This window comes from Agelaius tricolor, unplaced genomic scaffold, assembly GCF_023055355.1.
Source record: "Agelaius tricolor isolate 1412-34295 unplaced genomic scaffold, bAgeTri1.0.p SCAF_5, whole genome shotgun sequence".
NCBI classification, from domain to species: Eukaryota; Metazoa; Chordata; class Aves; order Passeriformes; family Icteridae; genus Agelaius; species Agelaius tricolor.
In genome coordinates, this window is record NW_027269265.1 from 26,005,615 (window position 1) to 26,025,337 (window position 19,723).

Below are 19,723 nucleotides of genomic sequence, written 5' to 3' on the forward strand. Positions count from 1 at the left end.
ATATGTTTAGAAAACTATAGGAAAAGTTGTGTATCTTGTGCCATCCCTGGTGTTTAAATTTTTTTCTTACATTTGAAATGCAGGTCATGTTTTATGTGGTCTCCTGGGAGGCAGCAAGGAGCCTCATGTGATGAAATACATAGTAGTTATGATTTTTATCTGACCTTTGCAACTGACTGTCTTATGGCAAACTTGTCTTAATACCATTAACAGTAGCACTTATTCCAGTAATGCATGCAAAGAGATAGGCAGTGTGTGGTGAGGAATGCCATGTGGAATGGGAAAAGCCTGGGGTGTAAGAGCAGTGGGCTTTGTGCTGGTGGAGATTGGCATGGAGCTTCCTGACTGCCTTGGAACTCCAGGGAGTGAAGAAAGTTTCTTGCATAGCCCCACACTGGAAAAGGAGAAGCTTCACCATAAATGCCATAACATGTTCTGCTGTTAACACATAACAGCCATACAAGTAGGTGTGCACAAACAGGAGAGAGTCCCCCAGAATGTATTGATAACTCTGTTCTTGACAATATTCACTAATGTTTCCACCTAAGTAAGTTAACTCACCCTCTGTCATCTGCTGTATGGAGCATGTGCATGGTGTCTCTGAAGCAGCCCAACAGGAAGGGTTACTGCCTGGTTCACTGTTTTACAGACTTTCTCCTCATGAAGGAGCAGTGAGAGGATTTGTGAGCTCTGGTCCTCATTGCCAAATTTGGTGTAATTCAACATTTCATGATGATCAAACACTGAAGTCTCAAAGTTGTGCATTTTACCAAGATATTTGAGTGCATAACTTGATGTTTAACTGGTGCAGTCTCACATTTGCACTGATAATTTCTTGGCAAAAGTAAAAATGTAGTTGATGTGATTTTTTTGTTTGTTTCTTTACACTTGGATGTCTGCAACTGAAACAATTTTTTTCTTTGCTGGCACTTGGTTAAAAGCATGTTTCACTATTTACCATCTGTAGAAGCTCCTGCTGCTAGTTATAAGCTGTATTAGTACAATGTTTTGGCTGCAGTTAGAAAAGGCTCTAGCTGTGCCAGTGCTGACCAGAGCTACAGGCAGACATAGTACCTACTTGACCCTCACACTGAAAAGGGCATATGTAACCCTATAGCTCTGTCTTCCCCTCAAGTATCTGTCCTGCCTCCCCCCTCTGTGCTTCCCACCACAGAGATGCATTTGTAGCCCATATCTCTAGCAAAGCCAGCTGCAGGGCCCCCACCAGGTGGTTTCTTACTCCTGCTCTTACCACAGCCTGTCATGCCTATGCAGCCTCTATCTCTCATCTCCATCCCAGGGCAGAGACAGGGATGAGGGCTGCCTCCTCTGGCTGCCCAAGCAGCTGACATCCTGGGACAGCAGCCTCTGTCCAGCCTCCAGCTTGGCTCAGCCTTGGCTTCCCGTGGGGTGGCAATGAGTACGTACTGCTCTTGTCACACTGGCTGCCAGAAGAAAGATTATGGAGAGGAAGAGGAAGAAGGAGGGAAGTGAGCCAGAAAGAACACTCCAGGCTTTCTGCATCCTCAGGAAACATCCTGAAGTCACACCAGAGAGTCTGCCTCCCTTGCTCAACAGTTGCAGTGCTTCCTGCAAACACTACCTTAGATGCCATAGAACATTATTGCTCTAAGACTCAGTCCTGAACTGGGCCTTGAGTAATCTCCTAAGGCCCGCTGCTTCAGTGAGTTGTGGTGGTGGGAATGACTGGGTGAGGTTCCAGAGAGGGCTGCAGCAGAGCAGCAGGTGTGAGCAGGCTGAAACCCTCCAGGCACGGATGTGTCCCTGTGCAGGGCCACTGCCCCAGCAGGAGAGTCGAAGCCTGTGTCAGTGGCCACAACACAGCTGGCCTTTAGGTTGGTCTCTGTCAGGTGGTGGCAGCATAAATCCACGGGAGACACTTGACCAGTGGACAGAGGGAAGTGGGAATTCAGCAGCCCGTGTTCAAATCCAAAATCTAATGTTGTTCATGTTGTTAAGGAGCAGACTTCCTTGTTCAGGAGATGAGAGCTTTTGTGAATATCTTTGAGACATGCAGATGTAAGGCTGGCAGTCAGTTTGTGGTGTGTGATGTCTGTCTGTGCGTGCTTACTTTGCTCAGAGTTGCCGAGTGTCTGTCTACACATACCTTACTGGTGTAAGTACCAGCTGGGTACATGATGGAGAGGGAAGGCACTAAAACACTTCAGAAGATTTATTTGGTTTTTTTACCAATAGGTTTTATTGCCTAGCTTTAGAACAGGTGCACAGTTTTACTATTACAAATTTCCCTTGAATCTGAATATCTTGTTTCCCTTCCTGCATGGAAGGATGGTGTGTCACTGAATACACATCTATCCACTTTAACTGAGAGATTACACTGCTGTAAAGTGCACGTGTAGACAGAGCAGTACAACTTTATGTGCAGGCAAAGCCTTAGAGGTAAAGACTACACGTTATTGAACCATAGTAGAAATTATTTCTGATGGTAATTTGTTATAGATAATTTTAATGGGTTTTACACTTAATTATTCACTCAAAATCTTATGCAGGATACTGTTATCTAGGCAAGTCCTTTGTAAAGGTATGGGTGAGCAAAAGGTGTGGGGGTAGTGAGTGAGATGGCTTCCTTCCAAAATTAACATAGGAGATAACTGGTCTCATCAATTAGCATTAATTTGGTTTTACTGCTGTGATAACAAGCACTTAAGAAACGTTGATCTCTCTGTTTATGCAGCACAGTGATGTCTTAGCAGCATGAGGAGCCCAGATGGCTCTGACAGGGAGGACCCTTGAGGCATATTTGGGGTACCTGCCAAGTGTGGTGGTGCTTCTCTGAACCCTTCATTCCTCTCTGGCAGTGAAGGGTGTTTTTCACTGAGCCAGAGGGGCAAAGGAAAACATCTCCCCCAGTGTGGTGCTGCCTCTGGTGTAGTGGGATCATGTGGGGTCACAAGAGGCATCCTGAGTGGTGGCCTCAAGGAGGGACTGTTCTTGGCAGCTGGGGCCTTCTGTCCCCTTGGCACACCAAGGGGGTGGCTCATCACCTCAGCCTGCCAGCATGTCCAGGGCTGCCCCTGATGAGCTCACGGGGAAGTGTTTGAAGTGCTGCATACCAAATGGGAGCTGATAAAAGTCTTGTGGGCTCTGCCACTCACTTGCCCTGGGCCCACAGGCTAAAAATAAATGGGTAATAAAAAGAAAAGGATGTTGGCAGTTCAGGCAGCTCCAAGAGCAGCAAAAGTTTGGCTATGTTGTGGCTGTCTTTCCTGACCTTTATTAGTACAACCACAAGAGCATCAAAATATGCAGTTATTTAAATCTTGCAAACAAACAAAAAAAAAGTGGTGTAATCCTCTGGGTGACTAGTAGCAGAACTGAAAAGGTCTGACTTGCTGATGAAGAATGAAAGGCTGGAATATTTCAGGAACTGTGAGATTATCTTTCTACCCCACAGATGAGGAATGTTCCTCAGAGGATGTGTGTGCTGGTTACCGGGCTTTTATTCCCTGCTGAGAAACTGAACATACAGGGACAGTCCTTACAGATTTCCTTAATGAGCTTGCACTTATTTATGAATTTGCCTTTCTGCAGGGGTGGTGCTTGTCACCATGTCCCCCAGGGCTCATTACAGGGGATGCTTTCTCCACCTGCATCAATTGCTTGGGATGCTTTCTCATTAGTGCAGCTTGGCCAGGCTTGGCTCTTTGGGGAGAGGAGAGGACTGAAAGAGTTGTCTGGGTGATGGAAGAGGGCTTCAGCAAAAGGCAAAAATAATCCTAAATGTAATTAGACAGCATTTTTTTTGAAGTGTGGGAGATAAGCCTCTGTGCCTGTGTTTGCAGCGCAGGAGGGAGGGACAGCCCAGTAAGAGCGAGAGCCGAGCAGTGCCTGAGCGCCGGAGTGTCGCTGCCTGTGTGGGTTTTTCCCGTTCCCCCGCTGCCCGTGTCTGAAGCGCTCTCTGGAGCGGAGTTTCCTCGCTGGCCATGGCCTCACGCTCCGCACGTAGCACTGTCGCTAAGCCATCACCCCGCTGGCCCCCAGCCAGCGCTCCCCGGCGCAGGGCGGGCGGTCTCTCTCAACTCAGCAGCCTTTATTGATACATCCACGCACTGCGCATGTTTACAGCTGCTAATTGGAGACTTAATCTGAATATCCTTGACTGAACTAATTCACTGGCAATAGCCTTTCAAGTTTCGGGTCCTGCCGTGCTGGTGTGCCCGCTCTCCACAGCGCTGATCGCCTCTGGAGCGGCGCTGCCGCTGTGTGCGTGCGAGGCACAACGAGCCCGTGACAGCACACACCAAAGCGCGGTTTCAGCTCAGAGGAGGATGTAAAATAAAAATCTTGTCTGAGTCTGTGTTTGCAGAAGACGAGAGAAGCACTTGAAGTAGGGAGAAAAGTGTTGATTGACATGCACATAGACTTATGTAGATTTATTAAGCATACAAGAAAGGAGGCTAATTGTTTTAATTAGTACAACAGGCAAAGATGCTCGTTGCAAGGACAGTTGTGCTCCTATGGCAGTTTCAGATTTGTTTCCTTCACTTTCAGTGTTCTGTTTTCTCCTTGCTGTGACCAGAGGCTGAATACAGAGAATTTGGGTGGTGGTCTGAAAGCAGTGTTAGTTTCCTTGGCTTTTTAAAACATGTGAGCCACGTAGACAGTGTACAGCGGTAGATGAATGCCGGGAACTCTCTTGCCCTTGGAAACCTGGAGAACTTCTTCCATGGTCAGATCCTTTCAGATCCTGTCCCGTGACTTTAGGGTCCTGTAGGATCCCAGGAGGTATCCAGCAGTGGGCACAGCTCAGCAGAGCTGGCTGCTGTATCCAGAGGCTGGTTCCCCAATGCTCCCTGCTCTCTTGACAGTTGCAGATGGCTGCTGCCCGCATGAGGCACGGCTGTTTCCTGCCCTCCCATTTCACACTGGCACTGCTCTGGCAGCCAGCTTGAACTTCAAGAGCATCCAGATTTATTTCTAAGTGTGTGTTCTGTTAAGGGAAAAAAAAAAAAAAAAAGCAGTCACAGGCTGAAACAGTCCTTCATATTAATAGGCTATGAAAAACTAAATTTTTTTGCCAATCATAAGGAAAGCTTCTTAAGCGCCATCACAGATTCATTTAACAGGGAGCTCATTTCTAAAGCAGCATTAATCTGTGATCTGTTTTCCTTACAGACACATTCCATAAGATTTGAGAGCTTATTAGAGGCTCCTTGAGCTACAACTAGATAACATGCCAATCATCAACAGCTGTGTGGCATGGAGGTTATCCATGAACAGAGCTTTCCTGGGTAGTTCTTTTTTTCTACCCTTAGTTCTTAAAAGAAATTTAACAAGCGGGGACAGTTTTCCATCATACAGTAATCAGAATATTATCAGGTAATAAAAGACTTCTGGTTGGTAAGCAAAAATAAACCAGTGTTTTAGCATCTTCTTCCTGCAGATGAGAGAATAGTCTTTCCCACAATTCCCATCCTCAGGTTGTTTCTCAAAAAATTCTTTTAAAAAGTCCTTTTATGTACCTGTAAGCAACAAACAAACTGTGGTGCATTCAAAAGACTAAAAAAATAAGAAAGGAGAGATGAGGTTTCAGCTCCTGGAAGATCTGAATCTAATGATCAGGCTTGCATGTAAGCAAGAAGCAAATGCCAGACCACCTGGTGAAAGTGCTATCCATGGAAACAGGATTTTTTTACACAGTTACAAGTAATAGTTTGATTGAAGACTGGTAACCAAGTTATGATGAGGAAATGAGGGACCAGTTTCTCATGCAATATGAGAAAGATGCTACTGAAGCCCATTTCATGTGTTGCTTGACTGAAATTAGCAGACTTTTACTCCCTCTTGGAACTGGTGATTCCCTTTCCAACAGGCACTAAGCTAATGTTTCTGATTTGTTGGTGTTTCAACATAATTTTTTCTCCTCTGTTCCTTCCCATCTCTATAGAGTATTAAGTTAGATCAATGTTCCCAGTTCATGCTTCAGTATAGTAGTTGAATATTTTAACTTTCATAAATTCAAACAAACTAATATTTAATAATGTTCATGAATATTTTATACTTAACCATTATAAGCTATGCAGCACAAAACACTTAGGGGCAATTGGGTGCAATAAGAAATTACTTAATACCCGATAGTGTTTATATGTCAGTCAAGCCTCAACTGAGAATCTCCTGCCTTTGATCATGAAATGTCAGACTACTCATGTTCCTTTAATGTAGAGCATGCTGGGTGCTTTTCCCTTTCTGGATGTAAAGACTCTGCACATCTATGAACTAGAATCAGGTTGAGCACAATATACATTCAAAACTAAGACAATCAAGTGAATCCTGGTAGTCCTAATACCCTAGAGGACTGGTCAAAAGTGATTTTTGTTTGCCCTCAGGTTCAGACCTGAGAACCACATATTGGGCTGAAAATTGTGACCTTCTGACCTGGTGTCTCCACTGCTTCCTATTCAGCACTGTTCATTTCCACCTACAAACATCTTCTATCCGAGATGTTTTCTGAAATGTTGTGTTCCACGTATCAGGCTGCTCTAGCATTGCTTATTTTGTAAATCATGTCTCACAGCATGATCCTGGCCATCAGCTAAGAGAATTTGTTTTTCTGCTTGCTAGAAGCACTGGGAGGCAGGGAAAAACCCTCTCAATGGAACAGTTGTTTTTTATCTGACTTCAAACTTTACTAGTGTCTTGCAGTTTGACTTGCAGATTTCTCTGGCGGACTTGAATGTAATACTTAGACTGAATCGTAGATAACTTATTTTTGCAAGCTTCTGTGCAGTGTGGAATTTACTGACGATTCCTGGGTCCTTCCTAAAGCTGGTAATTGCTGCTTGTTTAACTTGTGGTTGATTTGCACCCTCTTGGGAAAGCTAACATCCCTGAAAATGACAGGGCAGAAGCTTTAGTCCTGATGATTCGCTTTTCATTTTCCAAGCTTTGTAGGTTTATGACTGTTGACTAGACTACCAGAGCATTGGTCTTCATGTGGTGGAGTGTAAGTGTGACTCCAAAGGCATGCATCTGGGTATCAGTTTTTAACTATTCAGCTGTACTGTAAGACAAACTCTTCTTTTTTAACTTAAAAAAGGGGAGTGTTGCAGAAATTTTCTGAGTGCTTACACTGGGAAGTTACAACAGCCATTGTAATAGATTGTATTGGAAAAGAAGAAATGTTAGGTACATTCCTGATCATCACTAAGTTTGATTAGTTTAGGTTTGAAGATTGTTAATGAAGAGAGGAGTTGCTTCCAAAAATGGAGTGTGCTCTTCTGGACACAATAGCCAAAAGTGTAGGAAACATTTTTAACTAACACTCCACGTGCACACCTGGTAAATGGTTTGATTATTGTTATCGAGCCTCTGGTTTTTGTAGCTGGACTGTGCACTAATCTGGCAGATACCAGTGTTCACAAATTACCTAAATTAAGTCTGGGTCACGCATCTCATCTCCTGTTTCTTGTTTGCTTTAAATGAATCCAAAAGTACTGCTTACAGCTGGAATCCCTGCTGAGGCCAGCTTGATCTGCTCTGGAGCTGCTCCAGCCATTGCTCTGATAAAGCTTCATATCATTTCAACAGTCTCTAGGAGGACCAGAATGATTTCCCTTCATTGTTTAAGGTTTCATTCAAATATTCGCAGTGCCAGGAAAAAGGATATTTCACTTCTGCTTTTCTTCTTTTGCTACTGCTACTAGAAACTTTTTTCTCTTTGCTTTTCTGAAAGTTAAGCTATAGTGTGGCCCATACTTTAGGATTCTGTGGGAATTGTTCCACTTAATCTCCAGGGATGGAGTGTGGCAGTTGCAAAAGGTGCACACTGTAAATAAATAAATTATGCATCAATGTTGGAGACAAAGCACATGTTCTAAGAGAACATATTATGTGGGGGAGGCCAGGGGAAACTCTGGCCTTTTGCCTAGATTTCCATAGTAAATAAAGCACCTAAATCCCTTTCAGGGGTCTGCAGTTCAGTAGCTTTTTGTTTTTTGTGGCATTAAAAACAGTAGTAATATTGGATTGATTTTTAGGCAGTTCAGTAATCTTGGAGTAATGTCTACTCTCCAAAGAGAGACTTAAGGCCACCATAATTTTGTGTTGTACACTGACTTAAGACGAGGTACTGTTGGTCAGTGAGGTTGTATTCCTGTCCTGCATCATCCCCTGGCGTGGTGAGCAGGGCTGTGCTGAGCTGTGCTGAGCTGGCCCTGCAGGTGCCTGTGCCCCTGGCAGAGCTGTGCCACACCCTGCTCCAGCACTGCCCTCCTCCCTGCCCCCTCCCCTTAGCCCTCACGGTGGGTTGGGTGTGCAGGGCAAAGTTTTGGTAGCTGAGAGGCCGTCAGGGTTTTTTTGTGAGAAGGTGGCAGAAGCTTCTGTGTCTGACAGAGCCAATATCAGCTGGCTACAACGTGGACCCACTGCTGGCCAAGTAGAGAGCTTGTGAGTGAAGTTGAGCTTGGGAGGAAGGGAGGGGTAGGGGGAAGGTGTCTTAAGGTTTGGTTTTCTTTCTCACTATCTTACTCTGATTTGATTGGCAATAAATTAAATTAGTTTCCCCAGCCTGTGACATTCACTGGTGGGTGATCTCTTCCTATCCTTATGAACCCATGAGCCTTTCATTACACTTTCTTTCCCTGCTCAGTTGAGGAGTGGAGTGATGGAGTGGCTTCAGGGGCACCAGGGTCATGTTTCCCAGTGTATGAAGATCCTGTTTTACACAAGGTTGCTATTTTAATTGTTAGACCTGATGCAGCTCACAGCACGTGGGATGGGTGAAGGTGCCCCTGCATGAGGTGCTGTGCTAATAACTGGGATGGGGAGTGCACAAACTGGGTTATCCTCACCAGTGAGGGCCCAGCTTCCTCAGACCATTATTACATTGCAGACACAGCTGACTTGTGGTTTCCACCAGACTTATGCCCTTAACATGTTTCGAGCACTATGCTGTAGACTGGCCCTTACTGCCGTTATCAGGCTGATAGTGAAATGTAGTACAGCTCTGGAGCCATTTGTAACAGCAGAATGACAACAGAGCAGATAGGATCTACAGCAAGGCATCTACCTGACTGCTAGGTGTATGGAAGAGGGCTTATTACTTGGAATTAAAAGTATTTGCTTTTGTTTAGCATAATGTCCTGACCCTGCAGGCCACTAGTCTCTAGGCACCTTTGGCCTGAGGCATGGAGAGCAGGCCCTGGTGGCTTACTGCTGCCTGCAGGTACTGTTCTGGTGCTTGTTGTGGGGAGGAAAGTTAATTCATACATGGCTGACTCCTATGGATAGGTTTTGTTCTTGGTAGCAGAGGGTTTGAGGGATCCACTGTGCTGGCTGGCAGTAGCTTCTGTGCTGGCGTTTGTTGGCACCGTAAAATTTCCTTGTTGATTAAACCAGCATGTGCTGTACTGTACCTGGTCATGTCCCATGAGAACAGCACGCCTTTCACATGTGCTTGGAAGAAGAAAACAGGAATTCTGGGGTTCCAAGATAAACATTTCTCAGTAAAGCCTTATACTGTCAATCTCCAACTATCAATTACATTATAAATTTTGCATATCAGATCATTGGAGCAGGTCATGCAAATGGTGCACAATCATATCCTCATTCTGTGGCATGTAAATACTCTTATATGTGAAGTTAGGGTTTTATTGTCTGAAAGGATGGAAAAGTAGGTGGGTAAAAAACTGATTGGATGGTTGGACTTGGAGGGTCATGGTCCATCAGACTTCCAATACCTGGAGGCTGCTACCAAATGGGGCACCACAGGGATCTGTCATGGGACCTGTTGTGTTAAACACCTTTATTTATCAGTAACCTGAAACAGATGGCAGAGTGCACTCTTCAGCTGTGCAGAAGACACCAAACTGAGAGGGACCAGTTGATGCCCTTGGGGGCAAGGCTGCCACTAAAAGGAAACCAGATAGGCTGGGGAAACAGGCCAACAGGAGCCTTATGAAATTAAACGTGGGCAAATCTGACTCCTGCCCTGGGAAGGAAGAGCCCCTTGCAGAAGTACAGGCTGGGGGCTGCCAGCAGATCTGCTCCTCAGGGGAACCTGGGAACCCTCAGCTCATCCTGGTGGACAGTGAGCTGAACTTGAGCCTGTGGTGTGCTTCATGCACAACTTGTTTATGGGAGTACAGCACACAGATTGAGGAGCGATAATTGCAGAAACCACATCTGAACACTATCTGCAGTTTTCCAGCTGAACTTATTTCCCATCATTTCCCATCACTCTTGCTGCTAATTACTGGCAAGCAATGGGGAGATGTCAGGAACAAGACTTCTATTGCAACAGCTTTAGGGGTGATCAGTATCACTGCCAAGTAGCCCCAATAATGATGAGTGACTGAGACACTGAGTGAAAGGTCTAGTACCCTACCAGCAGTCTCACCTGCTCTTGCCTGCATTCTGCTTAGGCTGCTAATTAAGTCAACTAAGTTTAATATGTTTTTACTGTAAAAACCTTTTAAGACCTGTTGATTGCTGTGTGGTTTGGAGTAATTCGTGTCAGGCTTATCATTCAAGACGAAGTTTAAACCATGAATTAAGTGATTGTATCAGCAAGTCTGAAGATGATCAAAGAGAGAAATGCTCTGAAAGCTATTTGGTTAGTTCTGTGGCTCAGTCCATGAAAGCAAACATGCACTGCCCTGTACAAACACAGCACAAAGGAGTTGCAGCTTTTTGCACACTTTACTCTATGGAGTTTTACCAACATCTCCTGGGGACCACTCACTTTGAGTTGCATACAGGGGTGTATATGACAATGACTGGAAGATATGAATAGAGGAGAATGGTGGTAGTAAAGCATGACATCCTGGGATTGCTTTCTACTTTCATTATGACTGGAGAATCTGTTTTGCAATGACTGCTTATCTGTAGAAACCCAAGCAAATTTCAGCTGAAACTGCCTCAAAGTCACGTAGCTTATAACAAGCTTGTACCATGCATACTAGTGCTCTAGTTTCACTTTTTCCCCTTTTATTTTAGTGTATATATTGTGAATTATAAGGGTATTTATTTTCCAGTTTTGAATTTCACACTGGCTGAGCTGTCCTGTGAAAAATGTTTGTGCAAAAATACCTTCAGGTGATGTCTGCTCTAGGTTTTGGATTGATCATCTGAGAAATAGTGAACCAAACTGGTGGTGGGAGGATGCTTAGCAAATTAAAACTGAAGGTGGACATCTTGTAGAATTAATTATTTTACAATCTGTATATTTCAGGCTATGGTTGCTTGCTATCCTGGAAATGGAACTGGGTACGTTCGTCATGTGGACAATCCAAATGGTGATGGGCGCTGCATTACCTGTATTTATTACCTGAATAAGAACTGGGACTCCAAGGTGAGTAAGCCATGGGGTTGAGGCACAACAGGAAGGAAAAACTACTTGAGAAACAGAGCTTTGGAGCTGTCCATTGTTTCTGTGAACTCTGATGAACTTCTGAGCTGCTGGTCCATTCTTCATCTCTTCTTTTTTTTTTTTTTCTGTCTGTTTTTGGCAATGCTTTGGAAGTAAGAATGTGAACTGTTTCCTTATCATCCTCTCTCTCATTCTACACACATACTGTTTTGTTGTTATAGGATAAAGCTATAAGCACTGGCCTGTATGCTCTTAACACTTTGTTTAGAGGAAACAGCAGAAAAAGAAAATCAATTCACTACAGAATAAGTGGATTGTGGGAGCAGAGTAAAATGACAGCCCAAATTTGTGACTTTATCATTCTTGATACTTCAGGCTAACCTGCAGAAGATATTCAGGCAGTTCCCTTTTCTTATTTATGAAGCAGTGGGGCTTAGGAAGAGGAACAAACATGGTTTGATTCCACCAGTGGGTCTCTTGACTGGATAGAACTCTTGTTCCCGCCTATATTACTGTAAGGCAGTTGAGTCACCCCTGAATGTGCCATATACCTTTAAATTAGAAACAAAAGAAGAGTTTGTAAAATTTCAGGATGTCTCTTTGCAAGTCTGTTGTCTGTTGTAATGCACCACAAACTGTTCGTGAGGGTTATAGCTTGAAAATTGTCCAATGTTGTTTGCTTCTCTAACCTTTTTAGGCCAATATGCTCTTTAAGAACAGGTAAATACTATGAACCCTAATAAGTGAGTTCAGATACAGAGACAATGTGATTGAAAAATGCAGTGTTGCAGAAAAGCACATCTTGTTACAGAGAGTATGACAGTGAAACATCTCACTGTAATAAAATGAAGGAGGAGATGTGGGAGGAAATGCAAATATCCAGTTTATTTTGTGCATTGCACCCTTATCCAAATAGTGGAGAGGCACCCAAGTGAGCACCAAGAAAAGCTAACTGAAATGCAGGACACTGATGGAGTTTTTTATGTAGATGTGATGGTGATTTTATGTAAGTGTATGCTGGAGGACATGCTATATAAGAGTATAGTAGTACTGGGCTTTGAAAACAGCCATGTGGCTTTAAACCTGGCTTAGTAGTTTCTCACTGAGGTCTGCATGTGACATGGAGGTACCACGTCAGGCTGGTGCTGCACTGCACCCGGTGATGCAGCATTAAAGTCTCCAAAGAGCACTCTAACAGCAGCAGGACGAGGCAGGGTTCATCTTCATCTTTTGAAGTTTCTGGAGTGTGTGCAGATCACCAGACCTTTTTCCTGAAAATCGTGGCACGTGGAAAGACAGAAATTGTATGGTAGAGAAACCAGGCTGTGTTATGAGTAGGGAAAATGGTGGCTGGGATCTATAATGCATTTGAGAAGTTTTACAAATCTAACAATAAAACAGACTTCACTCTTCCTGAGGTGTAGAATTTACCTCCTAAGTGATCAGGCACGTCGTCTGAAATACTGTGAGCAGTATCTAACAATTGTTGGGCAGAGAGCTTGATCTCAGGTAGAGCAGCTCTGTGGTATTCACTGGTTCTAGAAATGTGACTGGAAGCTCAGAAGTTTCCCAGTGTTTGCTGCAGGGCTGGTGTTACCTTTATCTTGGTTCATTTGCTTTAGGTAGAAGCTTAAGCTGAAACATTACAAACTGGTAAAACAAAGTGGCCAAGACACACAGTAAGGTTTTCCAGTGTTGTCACGTAGGTGTCACATTTATCATTAGATGTTTATTCCCCATTTGTTAGGTGTGGAGGAGAGAGAAATAAGTTATTTTTCATGTGATTGTGTGGCTGTTTATGTGTGCAAAAAACCAATCTTTCCTTTTCTTTCAGCTGCATGGTGGAATTCTTCGAATATTCCCAGAAGGAAAGTCCTACGTAGCAGATGTTGAGCCGATTTTTGACCGATTACTTTTTTTTTGGTCAGATCGAAGGAACCCACATGAAGTCCAGCCTTCTTATGCAACCAGGTAAGTAGCATATTTAATATTGGTTTCTGGCTAGGAAATACCCCAGGGCATCTCTTCTACCAGTATTTTAATCCAAAATTATGGCGATCATGTTTTAGTACATGTGCATAAAAAATAGACAGATGTTGAGTGAATTTCCTGGTTTTGAGTCATTGGGAATTCTCTCATTAAGTAAGGAGGAGCAAGCTCAAATGATACATTTCCTCATGTTTTGGAAAAAAAGGCCCTTAACCGTTGACAGGAGAAATCTTCCAAGCTGGGCATAGCTATTTAGCTGGGAGGTGCTGGGTCATTCTTTTGCCCTTGTAACACTATAGGGAGTGTTGGGGCTACCATCTGTCAGCAGCCTGTGAAAAGCTGATGTGACGCAGGGCAGCCCCCAAGCTGCCTACAGGCCTCTCAGAACAGAAAAACATCCAAAGGTCTGGAAGCTACTTTTGCCCTCTGTTACCAGGGGCTGTGCTCTCTTTTATGCCTCCAGCAGAAATTCTCACCTATATTTTTATCTGACTTGTTAAAATATGCACTAAAATGCTGTCTGTGTTTGCCTCTAAAGATGTGTCATTTTCATTCTACTTTTTTAGTCTACTAATCCAGTTTTGTTTTTGCTTTCCTTATGAGCATAAAAGTGCAGTGCTGTATTTTAATATTAAAAGTGGAAAGACATGCAAGGTTTCTTTTTTTTATAGATATGCCATGACCGTGTGGTATTTTGATGCCGAAGAAAGAGCAGAAGCCAAAAAGAAGTTCAGGAACTTAACTGGTATGATTTTTTTATAAATGTTCACTAGAAAGAATTTCATGCATTTTGGTATTTCCAGAATCAAAGATAGACCAGAAGTGGTTCTGTAGCTACAAGCATATGTAATGCATATTTAGAAAGCTTTTTCTCCTGTTATTGCTAGTCAGTTATTTTATGCAGGTGAAGTTGTGATAGGAGATCAGGCCTGGCCCTAGAATCCTTGATGAACAAAATGGGGAGAATGGGAGAGACAGTTTCTGATCTGAGGACCAAATGACTGACATTTTTTTCCTACCCTGGGTGGCTACTCCAATCACAGGGAGTCAGCTCTTCTTTGTTATTTGGGAGGTATATTTTTGCCTCCTCCAAACCCTGTTTAGTACTGTGTTTGGAATTTCACAGACAGTTTAATAATTATGTTCTCTAAATGTCCTGAATGAATAGGGTCTCCTGTATTAGTGAAGGGCAGAAGCCCACAAAGGGGTGACCCAGCTTTCTGATGGCAGCCACCCTGCACTGCTGCTGTAGCAATGGCATATGAGTCATGGACTTGTCCAGATATGTTCCAACACCCTACCTGGGACCATGATCTAAGGGTTGCTGTTCAGAGCAGTTTAAGATCTGGTCTTCAGGGGCTGCCTCCTCAAAAAACAGTGTGGAGAGCACTTGTCTTTTTAAAAATATGTGCAGCTGGGCAAAGTTGTAATTAGTCAAATGATTTTCAGAACAGACTGTTGTCATCTCTGTAGCTTGCATGCAAAGCAAATACTGGTTTCACCTGTAGAGAGGATCATGAAAAAGGGACCAAGAGGTGATTGGGGGAAAAGTATCACTGATCTGGGGTCTCAGAGTTTATTGGGTTACTTAAATATTGCATGTGTCATCTTCAATTTGAACATGAAAAATGTACAAGATCTTTGTGTGACTGTCCTTGTTAACATGCTGTGGTATCATGTAGCAGTTCAGTCCACATAGTGGATTCACGGCATGATTCTGAAATGGAAAGTATTGTCCATTGAAAACAAACCAATTTTTTTCTGTTTCTGAGTTTTCAGATGAATACAGTCAGAACCCCCTGGTTTAAACACTTGTTTTTTTTTTTTTTATGTAGATGCGAGGAAGAGAGAAGCACCTCTTAATGAAGACTAATCAACTGCTCATGAACTCTTTGTGAGGAAATAAGATCCCAAAGATGACTTCCATTTCCAGCAAATAAGGGCAAAACATTTTTATGCATAAGTATGCACCGGTTGTGTCTAGCACGTGCATCTTATGCTGATGGTACTTAAGGCAGCCTCCTGTCATGCTGCATCTGGTAGAAGAAAGACTTGTTTGCTCTTTGCCTTTTGCTGGAAAAAATAACCAGGGTTTAAAAAAAAAAAAGAGCGTGTGATACTCAAGCCTAGTGGTAGTGGCTCAGCCAATTGGCTTTTGATCACTATTGTAACTAAGATAATGGTCATTGGAACTAGTGGTAAAAAACTGAGTCTTATTTGCACTTTATGGGGGAAAAAAGTTCTAGTTAAATGGGAAGAAGCCTTGCAAGTTTAAAATCAGTTGGCAGACTGCTGACAGGCACAGAGAGATATTTGACATGGGAAATTAAATTGGATGTTTGTAGAGCATTTTATGGTCTGTCCCAAGTGGACCTGTTGATGTATTGTTCATCATTTTGCTGTGCAGAACATTGGTTCAGCTCTTCAGAAACATGACTTCCCAGATGTTTGTCTACACAGTCGTTGTATTTTCTGGATATTCTTTGCTCTTCAGGAGGTACATTCTAGCTCTGTAGCTGTACTGCCCTTTCTGTCCCAGGATCGAGGGGAAAGTAGTTATGCATCTATTCACAACTTCATAAAACCAATTTTTTTTTCTGTTTTTAGGAGGATGGGTTGTATGTTTTCTATTTTCAGCGTTTGGTAAAGCAGCTGTTTTCTCCCAAAGATCTGGTAAACTTGAAAGGCTTATGGCACACAATGCATTGGCCCTTAAGGCCAGTGATATGTGGAGAAGTGTTTGCTTTGCAACCTCTCCATCTGCTATGTTCTGTGTGACATAGATATGAATCTGAAAGGGAAAGATATATCTGGCAGTCTGACAAACATATGATAAATAATGGGTAACTTAGACCTGATTTTTATGCTGCATATTGTTCATGAACACACTTGTTTAATTTTGCATGTGTATGTGATTTGGATGAAACTGCAATTCTGTTTCAGTTGATCTGTGATGGCAGGTAACTACTGCTGCTGTGCCCAGGCTGTGAGATCAGAGTTATTCAATGGCAAAGCACACATTTTTTCCCTCCATTATTTTTTTAAACTTAATAGACTCAATGAGTAACTGGTGACCTATTCCCAGTCTGTCTAAACTTCTACAACCAGCACTTACTATGCAGTTCAGAATAGCTCTTAATGAAGCTGGGATCTGGCAGTGGATGTATTTATCCCTCACACTAATTGTTCTCAGCCTAATACACTCACTTGCATTCATTTTTATCTCATGCTGTCAGTGTGTATGTCAGACCCTATTAAATGTTCCAAATAGATGCCCCCTTCAGTGTCCCATATTTTCCTGTGCCACCTGCCCCTGCTGGTGAAGGTGGTGTGTCTGAACCTCTGGCCCCTGCAGTGCTTCCCCATGCTCTGCTGCGTCATTGTGCTGTGATGGGCTGCTCTTGAGCTAGGGAATGCAAAAGTAGTGTGCAATGGCAGCTATTAAATGTGAGTGACAGAAAGGTAGCAGCTGCATAGGACAGAAAAGAAATAACTTTCATGGCATAAAAAATGATAATAGAAAATGGAGTATTTTTTAAAGCAGTTTTGTGTCTTAAAGAAAAGCTGAGCATCCTTCAGCCTGCCCATGAATGCTGAATGTAAATACAGCAGTGCTAAGAAACCCTTTATTCTCTCTGGCTTCTCCCAGAGATCCAGCTATGGTCATATAGCACTGTGCACCCTAAGAGAGGAGTATGAGGGAACATGTGTGACTAATATATTTACAATTAGAAAAAGACAAAGAATGTGATAAATGTCCTTTAATGTTAAGAAAAACATTATTCTACTACAGTTGCTTCTAAGTAACACCAGAGACTTGAAGGAAACTTAGTGATAACTTGAAATTCTCATTCTGATATGTTCATGTGGGAGGTGAAAGAGTTTGGCTCTTCCTTGAGAGAGGTAATCCTTTGAAATGTGTTGGAAAAGACAGCATTACTATTTAGAGAAGGTGATGGAATACACCTATTCAAAGTTAATAATGGCACATAAATTTGAAACTCTTACATGATTTTAAAAGGAGGAGAATCAGAGCAGAGGAAATACTGCTTTGCCTCTAGAAACCATAACCTTAAAAATGAACTAGAAAGCATTGTTAGTACACATCTCACTGGAGCCTGGAACAATGGAAAAACAAGATGTTGGAAGGGGAAAAGCTTTGTGTAAGGGCTGAAAAGGGAAGGTACTTCAGTTATCACTGTTGCTACCACCAGGTTTCTGCAGTGGTCAGCAACACATGTGGTGAATGGAGCATGGAGCAGTATAGTTGCATTTATTGTAAATAAATACATATTTTCTTTTTTGTGAATATCTTCCTCATCTATATTACATATATAGAAGACAGAGCAATTATTCTGTGGCAGGGTGTGTTGTCTTTATTAACACTTGTAATCAACTGCAAAAAATTTTGAGGGCTTGAGAGCTTGAAACCAATTCCTCAGTCCTCCATTTCAGATCTCTACTCTGTTTTCAGTGGGATGATCTCCTTGAAGAAGCTGTGGTTTAATTGAGGGTGGGGTGTGGGGGGCGTTGGTCATGTGTGACATGCACATGGGGAGGGTATTTCAGAGAGGCCTTTTCCTTGTGTTTTGTCTTCATAGCAAACTGTTTGAATCAAATGGCTAAAGAGCACTTGTCAGCCAGTTGTGAAAAGGAATGCTTTCTCTAAGGTATTTAACTTTGAATCCTCCAAAAATTCTGGTTGGTATTTTTTTAAATCTTTAGGTAATGTGCCTTTGTTGTTAATATCTGTGAAGATGTTTCATGCTGCACGTGCATGTAATGTCATGCAAGTTTTTGATGGCTCTAAAAAACATGGTTGCCTTTTCAATTGCATGGGAAAAATGTGCAGAGCCACTAAGCTGCAATTTTCAACAAAAGGTTTTTGTTGGGCAGGGAGGAAAAAGGCCAGGAGACAGTGCTGAAAATCAAGAGACTGTTTTTGTTCTTAAACCTGTGAACTTAAAACCTTAAAACTGGCCTTTTGAGCAAAGTAGCCTCTAATAAATCTTTTTCTCTAGATTACTTCTGGTTCTATGAAGAATGACTTCTACAAAATAGTGTCTAAAAAGCTCCACTCTTTTTTTCCCTTCTATTTTTAAACAGTTTTAGTCCTGTGTGTTTTTTAAAATGCTGGAATATATTATATGTATTTCTTGTTGCAAAATAGCTGGCTCTAACACCACTTGCATCTAGAAGAAAATGTGTCTATTTGCAGGCAAATGACTAGTTCTACTTTGACTGTGATGTACTCCCAGCAGATATCTGAGAGTGAGTTATGACTGCATCTTCTCTTGTCAGGTTGTATGCTGGTCAACAATGCTGGCACTTTGCATTGGATTCATGTAGAAACCCCTAGTAGTATTTTACCACACATCACATTTTGTGTTCCTGTTACTATTGATAAAAATGTCACAGGAGTCAATAAACACTGGGTCATGTTAAACACTGTCCTGTGCAAATCTCTTCAGTCTTGTGTCTTACTGTGGCCGGGATGCAAGGGGTGGGTGCAGTGCCATGCAGCTGCATGTAAGGTGACACTGAAATCTGTATCCACAACTGTCTTCTGCTGATGGAGAGCCTTTTTTGTTGCCCTGGGCTCAGCACATTCTCTTGGTCACTTCCTGCTATTTTGAAGTTATTTACCTTGCTAGTGATCCTCTTCTTGAAATGCCCATTTGTTTTCACGCTCCTGTTGAACCAGATAACATTCTCACGATTCAATTGTTGTCTGATAAGTTTTATTTTTAACAGTGTTCACATCCTCCCCCTGCTACTTTTTCAGTCTGAATCCCACAGTTTTCTCCTGTGGCTGTGTGGGAGACTTCTCCTCACTCCCACTAACAGTGCAGTTGAATGAAAGCCAGAGCATTTTCACTCGTTTGGTAGAGCTGTGAACTTTCTGATTCCTTTACAATCTTGTGAAGAGTGAGAATTTTCCTTTCCTATTTAAAACATACTTTTTATCATGGAGGGCTTGGACTTGAGTTGTGGAGTTTTTTTGTTAGAGAGGGAAGAGATGTCTAAATAATTTGCCATTGATTTAAGCGTTTCTTTTACACTGAGGAGTTCTTAGAGCATAGGGCGAAGACCTATGGAAAGCAGAGGGGTTTCTCTTCTGAGCATGCTCCTCAAAGAGTAAAGGTTTCTAGGGACAGCTTGAGAAGAAGCTGGCTGTTGGCCATCCAGCTGCCAAGGACTTTGAACTCTGACTAAACTTTCTCTAAGCAAATATGTTTGCAGTAATTGTTATCTTACAGCTATTTAGGGGTTTCTTTCCTCCCCCAGCTACCCAAAGGGATATGGCTAAATATATTTGCACTGACAATTCTCATGACTCTTGAGAATGCATCTGATGTTGGAGGTTGCACTGAAAATTGCAAA

General features: G+C 42.6%; 1 protein-coding gene across 1 annotated transcript in view; it reads left to right on the forward strand.

The window, feature by feature from the left end:
- EGLN3 (egl-9 family hypoxia inducible factor 3) overlaps positions 1-18,788 on the forward strand; it is a 28,016-nt gene extending 9,228 nt beyond the window's left edge. Inside the window, exons 2-5 of the mRNA XM_071426916.1 lie at positions 11,213-11,332; positions 13,185-13,321; positions 14,011-14,084; positions 15,175-18,788. Coding sequence (XP_071283017.1) covers positions 11,213-11,332; positions 13,185-13,321; positions 14,011-14,084; positions 15,175-15,212 — 369 coding nt within the window. The 3' untranslated portion in view covers positions 15,213-18,788. The remainder of the gene's footprint in view (positions 1-11,212; positions 11,333-13,184; positions 13,322-14,010; positions 14,085-15,174) is intronic.
- The last annotated feature ends 935 nt before the right edge of the window (positions 18,789-19,723 follow it).